Genomic DNA, 9,422 nt, shown 5'->3' with positions numbered 1-9,422 from the left:
TTCATCAGGGGCTATATGTACTGTATGAGTCTTTCTAGCCACAGCTTTGAATGGACTGTCTACGCTTGTTACAAATTCAAAGTGTGGCATTTATATACCAAAAAGGTCACATTATTCTAGACTGCTCTAGTGGAACAGAAGCACCATCAGATCTCAAACACAATTTGACAAACTGAATAAGATTGTAAAAGAAACTAAAACTCAGCGTGATGCCTGTCTAAAATTAGGCACTGGGTTGTGAGGCCTTTGCAGTTTTTTGCTTTGTGACACGTTTGAGGCACCACTGTGGTTTTGTATATCTCATGTTTAATGTTTGCAATGTCCAATGGCGCCTTTTCATCAGATTAAAAAGAGGTTGCTGATGTTTACCACCATTATTAACACAGCCTGTGTCATTTAGTGACTTAGTCATTCTCTAATTTTTTAAAGTATTTCTGATTCTGATTATCTCCTGCAGGTCACTTGTGTGTCCTGAGGGTGTATATGTACGCCTCAACAATATGTAAGCTTACTTTTGTTATCTCTTTGTCTCCACGGACTCCATTTCAGCTGTGTGATTAGCTTATGGTGTTATTAGACTGTAGTTAAAAGTCTATGCATGTGGATTAGGGAAAGACAGATGCTTAAAAGGGCTAGAAAGATAAAAAAAAAAAGGATTTGCTGAAGGGCTTAAAGCTACGTTGCTGCATCAACAAGTGAGTTGCACAAAATGTAACTGTAATTTATCAGGGGAAATCAGTCTGACCGGCTTTAGTACTGACACGTTGACAGAAGCACGACACGGCCCTACCTGGACTGACGAGGGATGCATTCCTGGGAGTGCACTGGATGGCGGGGTGTCTGCTGTGAAACTGACCCAACTTTCCTGACCTGGAGGGGGAGGCGAGTGGGACGGCCACATTCCCTCACCGGGCACTGGACCTGGAAGGAGCAGGAGAGTAACGCATACAATGACATCCCATGATGCACAACTAAACATACTGCAAGTGTTATTAGGAAAGGATTAGGGCTGCAACTAGTCCAACGCTGAATTGAATTTTACCATAACATACGACAAAGAAAGTAGTAAACCGTGACGTTTGAGAAGCTGAAATCTAATCGACTAAATGAATCGCTGCGGCTTCACGTCTTTTCTTTTTTGTAATATTTCCACCACATTTTGTGCTGATGAAAGCACAGCACAGATCATGTGACGTCTTCTTTGTTCCTGTAATGACTAACAGCCTTAACTGCCATTCTCAGCAAACATTATCTATGTACAGGCTGCAAACACCAGGAAGTAACAAAAACACAACAACATGTCCCTCGCCGACTCTTTCGAGCAAAAGTCACAACTAGTTTCAGTTTTTTCTGCCGAGGGTGTCACATCTTTGATGGTTCTTGTTATCATCACCACAAAGAGTGAAACCCTGACGCTTCTTTGCTATAGCTTCCAAAATATGGTATGGGATTCCCCTCGTGGCCTCTTTCTATTGACTCAGGGCTGAAACTATTGTTTTTACATAACACTGAATCTGCTGATTATTTTCTCGATTAACTAAGAAGTGAAAAATGTCCAGATGTCTCGTTTTGTTTGACGAACAGTCCGAAACCCAGAAATAATCTGTTTGCAGCGGTATAAAACTGAGAAATCTGAGCCACTGGGGAGACTGACACCAGAAAAATTTGCCATTTCTACTTAAGAAATGTCTCCAAGCGATTGAATGAACACCTAATCCATTTATCAACTAATCACTGCAGCTCCACTATACTAAATCATAACAGTGTAACCATTGGCATTAGCGTTATTAAGAAACTACTATTGAGCAGCAGTGGGTCAGTGGATGTTACCTGCTTGTGGTTCTCTGAAGTGCGTCCACACAGCTCCGGTTGCAGCCACAACCGGCTGTCTGTCTGCGTTTCCTCCGCTGTGCTGCCGCTTGTGTTTCCTCCACGAGTGAGGGGAGGTGGGGGGAGACTGGTGGGGGGAGACCACCGGGGACGTTGGCTCGGGCTGGCAACACATATAAATACAACCGACGTTCAGTAAGCATGAAAACAACTGCAGATTTAATGACGGTAAATCACCAGGCATATTAGGGTTTCACGTGTTATGGGTGTTAACTTTGAGATCCCATCTGAAACACTTAAGAGATTTCCATCTCAAACGTGCCACAAGTGCGGGCCGATAATATACTACTTCAAAGCTTTTTATCTGCCCATCGCAGATATGGCATGTTCAAGCAACCAGCGAATGAACATTTCATAACAGATCGATGCAAACAGATATGAGCCGAGGAAGAGGGTCGTCATAACCGACGGGCAACGCGCTGCTGGTTTCATTGAGGGAAAGCTCAGCGGCAGATAACTGCAGAGAGTAATTTGAGCTTAAAGGACTCAGACATGCACAGGAAAAAACACAGGAAACACATCAGTATTCCAGTGGCATATCTCTCGTAACTGCTGGGTTCGACTGCAGGAGGAAATAAAACGTCTGTATGATGTTCCCCAAAAGATAGAGAATGGTAGGACTAATTGTGGGGAAATGCAGCATGTTTGTCTTAAGACCTCAACAAGTCTTAACTGGTACCTTCACCCATTATGTATTTTTATAACAAACGATGGGTAATTATAAGAAAAAGTGCAAAGAAACATGTTGATATAAAACATTAAAAGGTGTAACTCACTAACCTGTGGCTCTATGCTGGGTGCCAGGGGCTGGATGACCTCGTGGACAGGAAGGGAGGTTGACGATGGGGGACCTTTCTTGTTCTGGAGACCCCTGCCCGGTGGCCTGGGTATTACTGCAGTGGCAGAGGCTGGGTACAACCCCTGACTGTCTGTGTCCTGGTACAGCGCCGCGTGCCTCGCCTCTGCCTCGTTCTTCCCCACCACGAACCTGGGCAGCGGCAGGTCTTTGACTGGAGACAGGAATCCATTTACAGGATTAGAGGACAGATTTGTTTCATATTGATTTTCAGGTGCTTTTATGCACTAAGCTTGAAGACTGAAAGCACTCCCCTAAAATGGTCAGATGTGAGTTTATCCTGCCTCATGTGCTTCTGCTTCACTGACTCCCTACATTTCCCATAATGCAGAGAGAAGGAGCATGAACTTTAAGTTAACATGAATGCTGTTCTACTGAAGATACTGTTGCTGCAGTAAATGGTCTGTTTGTTTCCTCTACAGTGGATTTTTATGATGTTGAATGTCACAACAAAACTGAAAATTGAAAGAAGTACATACTATTAGTTTGCCACAGGATTTCCAACAGAATGTTTTACTTTTTCTGTCAAACATTGGTTTTTTTTTCCTGCTTTTGACTTCCAAAGCTGCGGCACTGAATAAACTTTAGTTTACTCTAGTTTTTATAGAACTTCTGAAACCAATGGCACAAAATTAACAACAGAAGCAAAAATACAACAATTAAACAAACAGACATAAAACAAAAACATAAGCCGTTAAGCATATAAAACACAGTGACAGTATTGATGTGCAAATATTAAAAAGAAGATATTAATTTGTCATACAACCACAAGAATATCAATCAACAACGTGAACTCATAAAACACAATGTGCATCAGCGTGTTCTGACAGTCTTCTTATCTCTTCACCGCACTGATTAAAAGCTCACTTAGAAGAGAACGGAAACAAATGCCATAATCAAGTGGGAGTGTAGTTGGCAGATACAGATACAGTGACTGATATTGAAAATAATGATTAGGTTCAGCCCTATAAGCCATTCAAATATACGTTCAAACACGTCAAAATAATCTTTGAACAAGTGATGGACAGGCAAGTTATTGCTGGCCTCTTCACAGGAAACACAGGACTAATATGTTTCATGGACCGTCTTCTAGAAAACACACAGCAACTGAATTAACACTAAACTCATATTCTACATCTACAAATGGTTTTTTTCTCTGCATCTTCACTTTTCACATTTAAAAAGCTTTAGCTCCTGAAATGGTTTAGGAAAACAACTTTGTATTCAATCTCTCGGCAGCGACCGATGTGAGGCTTTCTGATAGCACAGAGTAAACGAACATTATGAACTCACCGTATCTACTTCTGACACAGCATTATCTCTGAGAGAGAAAAGTTCAAACATCCCCAAATCTAATAAGCATCACTTTGTACAGCATGTCCATTTTGCTATGAGGAAGTAACCTCTGTGCTTCCTTGTGTTTTGTTTTTTTAAAATCAAATTATGAAATTATTTCAGCAACTTCATGTTGCAATATTTCAGGCCAAGCAAGTAACTTCATGCAGTGGCTGACTGTGACATCTTCTCTTCTGTCTTTTTCTTTTGAGAGTAGTCACACCGAAGACAAACAGAAAAATGCAGTTTTGAAGGGAAACCCTCGAACCTTCGACTGCAAACTCTTTAGTCCAGATAAATAGAAAGCAAGTAGCAACAGCTCTTATTGTCATAAGCATAATGGCGACATAACATGTATCATTTCTGATAACATTACATTTTTGTCCAAAGGGACCAGTATCTTTCTCACACACACATAATGAGCAAGCTGTGGTTCAGTGTCCTGCTCAAGGACACTCATGTGACGTGTGGACAGAAGGAGGCGGGGATCGAACTGCCAACTCTACGATTAATGGCCGACTCTCTCTCTACCAGCTGATGAACTGTGATTATGTATTTCCAATGACTTACGATGTGTCCACTGACTGCACACTAAGTATTTCTTTAATGTGAAGCCCATCATTTGCACAGTTAGGTAACACAGGCTCCATTCTCCTGCATTTTAAACTCAAACTCTTCTATACTAACCCTTGCTTCTTGTCCTGTGACCTCTGATTCATCACGCTATGACTTCTAGAATAAAAAGACTTTGACCACCCTGGAGACAGAGCCTTGAGTTGAACAGAAACGTCCACTGTTCGAGAGCCTGGTATGCTTTATAAGATCGTACAGACTGTGTGAGAATCTTTCTTCAGTGATTGAGAGAGCGAGGGGGGGGGGGGCATCTGAACGGTGGACTCACCCGAGTTGAGGCTCTCCACCCTCAGGGGCAGACCGGACTGGGCAATGGCAATGAGCTTCAGAGCGATGTAGAACTGGCTCCGCCCGAAGTGACCCAGCCGAGTGGCTCCACAAAGCTCTGTGATCTGAACCCACACACAGGAACAAGGAGGAACAGTTAACAACACCGTACGTGAAACTGTGATATCAGCCATTACTGAGAGGAGAGGAGAAGTCTTTCTTCTGATAATTCACCACAAAACAAACACAATTTAACATGGAAGAGTAAAACACAAAAACGACTTGCTTTAACAAGAGGTGGACACAAGTAAGGTTGTAAACACTTGATATATTGTACTAGGACTTACTGACTGAACGTGATGCAGTTTATCTGCTTAAAGTCACAAAAGTGGCACAAGAAACAAACTCATATTCATTGGCAGATGTTCAGTGGGCCTCACGGATACTAAGCCTGATTATCACATATTTGGCTGTACTATGACGTCATGCTCAGCAGGCTTTGTCCCAAAACGTCAGATTGGGCAGCACAACAGAAAACCACAACATGTTTCAAACGTGCACAGAAACACGGGAGACACTGCAACTCAGGGCGAGGGCGTATAACGAACGGCGCTGTGACAGCAGAGGAAAAAAACCTGTGGACATTTAACACCCGAGGAGTTAAACCTCACAACATTAGGTTGGCTCCACCAAGTGCGAGTCTTTGAGCGCTGAGAGAGCCGACAGCCCGCCACAGCTGACTGGTCCCTTTCTGGCTGACAAAAGGACTTTATTTGGAGTGTGTGTGGACACAAAGCACCAGTCACTTCTCCTCCGCCTGTTACAGCGCCACACTGTAGCCGGACGGGTCCCATGGTGTGCATTTTGATAGTAGGGGATTACAACACCGCCTCATTCTTCCACCACACAGCTCCCCTTGTTGACCTTGAAAAGGATTGTGACTCACAAACTGCAAATATTGGCCTGCCGAGAGACTGCTGGAGTCCCTACAACGGGCTGCAGCGGTTAAAGTCAACAGACGGGGACAGTCGGGATGGGATCAGTGGCTCCATAACATAGTCTGACGGACGTATCTGTGGGTTAACACATATTCACAAGGTCTGTGTAAAGGCTGGGTGGCAGTGAGCCTGCCTCACTCGTGTATTAGAGGCAGTTTAGGTTAGGTGACAACTTCTATATGAATCCCACTGACGGGCGCACACTGGGTCTCACACTGGGTCTGCATTTCCACCGTGTCAGCTCAACCCAGTGCAGAACAATAACAGACTGTGATGGGAGTGAGAAGACAGCAGACAGCAGACAGGAGCCTAAAGGCAGGGGACTGATGGGGACTGATGGGGACTGGTGTGTTACATGCATGAGATGTCAATGCGAGCCCAGATCTTCTTCAGCTCAGTGTGTGACTTGGCTGCCCACTCTCAGTCTGGCTAAAGGCTAACACTAGCCAGAAAGAAGGCGTGTCTCTTGTGCTGCGCAGCATTTCGCTAACCACCCAGGCTAACTAACTAACTAACTAACTAACCATTACCGGATGACAGCTCAGCTCCGACAGCCGGACAAGTGTGTACGAGCCCCGTTTCGTGGGCCAGCTCCCACAGTGTCGGTGGTAACACTTTGAAAAAACCAAGCAGGCACTGGCTAACGCTAGCTTACCTGCAGGACAACTTCGCTGGGTAGCTGGGCCGCCCGGAAAAGGTCAAGAACTCTCCCATTGGACGCCACTTTCTTGGTGTTGTCCGTGTCGCAGTAAACGAACAAATCCGAGTAATATTTCTGCTCGATGTCAGTCAGCGTTAGGCTTTCCATCGTAGCACCGATCGAAGCTGAAAACCAGACTAGTTGGCTGTCGATGAGCCCTGAGCCAATGGCTGGGGCAGGAGCCGAAGAAAATGGGCGAGACTTCAGGAGCCCAACTCAGCTAGCCTGCGAGCTAACGTTGAGGTTAGCGGCGATAATGTTGCTGTGTCGACTTGTTGTCGTCTGATCCCGCTCTCTTGTAAACAAAAACCAACCCCCAATACTATCTGTGGGCGAAGACAGCTGGTCACCATTCAAAAGAAATCAAACGAGGAGCGCTTTCGTGCAGTTAATCACTTAGTTAACTTGTTGGGGCCAAAGTAGCCAACAGCTGGCTACTGAGCTAAGCGCTACCTGAACCAGAGTCAGGCTCCGACGTTCAGCTAACTAGCGAGTCGCAAAGTGCGTCCAGCTCCTCGGTCTGGACGTTTAACGCCAAGAAATCTCACGTAATGGCACTTCTTCTCCCTTTGCTCCGTTATGGGATGCTGTTACTGCGTTTCGCTGGACACAGGTTCCTCTGCGGGGCCGCTAGAAGTAAAGTTTCATGGTCTTTGGGCTCCTTCCTCTAGCGTTAGTAATCTTAGCCGCCATTCCTACCGCCAGTGTCAAGCCACTCAGAGTTAGAGTGCGACTTCCGGTTGGATTCTTCAAATTAAAACACCCATTGGCCGAGTGCACTTCAAGTCAAAGTCAGCTTTATTTGTCAAATATGCTATACATGCACGAGTACTAGTAAATGAATAGAAAATACATAAAATAAACAGTCAACTATTCAACTACATAGAGTGGCATTTTTACCCCCTCCTCACCCCGAAACTATGATAATATTTTCACAGGCATTCACATCTTCCTCCATTAAGGGAAGTGGAGGCTGTATTTCACGGGTCCCTACGCAATTAGGCCTCAAATGCCCCACAATCATTATTCAAATAAAGATGTATTTGTGTGTCAGTGTCTCTGGGTGGTGTGTTTGAAACCACATGGTGCATATTCCTTATAAATTTGTGCTTAGCCCATGTGGATATGAGTGTAGTGACATTAAATTATAGCTCAAGGTCATGATCTGAATATCTGTCTGTCTCAATCAACAAGAGACTGACAAATACATTTCATATTCCTTATTTAGTTGAGTTTCGGGTTAATTCAGGGGCCAAATAGTATTCCAGCATGTAAAAACTGTTTGCATTGCACAGAAATGGGGACAGACATTAAGAGACAGGAGCCTTGCAGATTATGATTGCTCTGGGACCCCGTAGCAGCGAAATGCATAAAAAACAATGCATTTTTAAAAACAAAATATTGTGATTATGAGTCAGCATTGTATTTCAGAGTAGTTCTTACATCTTCTTTATTCAGGCAAGAGTGTTTTAGATATCAGTGTATTCCACCCAAACATCACACACCACGTCAAAATTTTAACTTTAATTAATTACTCTTGTTTTGGCAATATATAAAGATAAATGAAGATAAATGTAATTCAACTGCAACATTAGGTTTTAGATACATTAATGAAGTGGCCCGTGAGTAAACACTCTACTAACAGGAAAACATTCTGGCGTATATAAATAAATAAATATTATGCTCCTTAAAAAAAAACCACAAAGTTACGCTTTTGTTCTGAAATCAAACTCGACACACTTCCGGTCTCGTCTTCGTGTTTCTTACGGCTAGCTTGACGTGTCGCGACGTCACTGAGCTACGGTCCGAGTCAGCGCGAGCTTGCTTGGCCTGCAGGGACCCGGATGAGTGATTTCAAAATAAAAGCTACACTGTTACCGTCATGAAGATACGGGACAATTCGCTCTAGTGAGAATGCAGACAATAAACAAGGGGAGATGACTTACGCTATTCATTACTGGCTCACTGTTGTCTTTAAGTTCTGAATAATATGTTAATGAATAATAATAATAATAATAATTCTGTTTCATATGGGTCTATACAACCAAGCCCATAATTTCCACAAATTCTTATCTTAAAACTCCAGTTATCCATGTTCCTCACCCCTCTGAGCAATATGTCCAGTTTTCTTTCTTAAAATACTACCTGGCTCAGATTTTCTGTTTGGCCACTTTAATTTAGGAATATGCACCTGATTTAAACTGGATTAAAGAAGGTCTTACTACATTACATTAAAACTACATTTTGCCACAGGGATGCTCTTTGAAAAAGGACCTTAAGATCAGGTAGCCTATAGCAGGACATTTTAAACAGACTGGGGCACAAACCAGTTGACAAAGAGTAAACCTGGAGCTCTTTGAACCCCTGCAGTATATTACTTTGCTCAGTTGGTAACACAGCAAAGGAAGACACAACTTTCAGAATATTGTGCTGATGCATTTAGCACCTTGTTATGTTCAACCGACTGTGAGTTGGCCCAGAAAAGGTAACTTGTTTGTCGAGGCAGATTCCAGCCGCAAGGCATGGACATCGCTCCTTCACGCCATATAAGGGGCAGAAACCGTGAAAGTATCGCATTGTGTCACAATGAAGTCAGATGAGCATTTATGGTGCCTTTAGGTGTTATAGGAAAGTTGAGCGTTTATGAAATAAACCAAGACAGAAATGTAAAATAGGAAATTTAGGGCCCGCCGGGTAGAGCTGGCGATCATGTACCAAGTTGCTGCATGTCATCCCCTCTCTC

At 43.5% G+C, this 9,422-nt stretch overlaps 1 protein-coding gene across 1 annotated transcript in view; it reads right to left on the bottom strand.

Moving 5' to 3' along the window:
- reps1 (RALBP1 associated Eps domain containing 1) overlaps positions 1–7,387 on the bottom strand; it is a 16,179-nt gene extending 8,792 nt beyond the window's left edge. The window contains exons 1-5 of the mRNA XM_035678895.1: positions 6,635–7,387; positions 4,983–5,106; positions 2,671–2,900; positions 1,831–1,993; positions 791–921 (exon numbers count right to left, since the gene is read on the bottom strand). Of these exons, the coding sequence (XP_035534788.1) occupies positions 791–921; positions 1,831–1,993; positions 2,671–2,900; positions 4,983–5,106; positions 6,635–6,787 (801 nt within the window). The 5' untranslated portion in view covers positions 6,788–7,387. The remainder of the gene's footprint in view (positions 1–790; positions 922–1,830; positions 1,994–2,670; positions 2,901–4,982; positions 5,107–6,634) is intronic.
- Positions 7,388–9,422: the final 2,035 nt, after the last annotated feature.

The sequence above is a fragment of the Morone saxatilis genome, unplaced genomic scaffold, assembly GCF_004916995.1.
Source record: "Morone saxatilis isolate NCDOM2014 unplaced genomic scaffold, NCSU_SB_2.0 Contig7, whole genome shotgun sequence".
NCBI classification, from domain to species: domain Eukaryota; kingdom Metazoa; phylum Chordata; class Actinopteri; family Moronidae; genus Morone; species Morone saxatilis.
The sequence above is the reverse complement of the archived record's forward strand: the minus strand, read 5'-3'. Positions and strand labels throughout refer to the sequence as shown.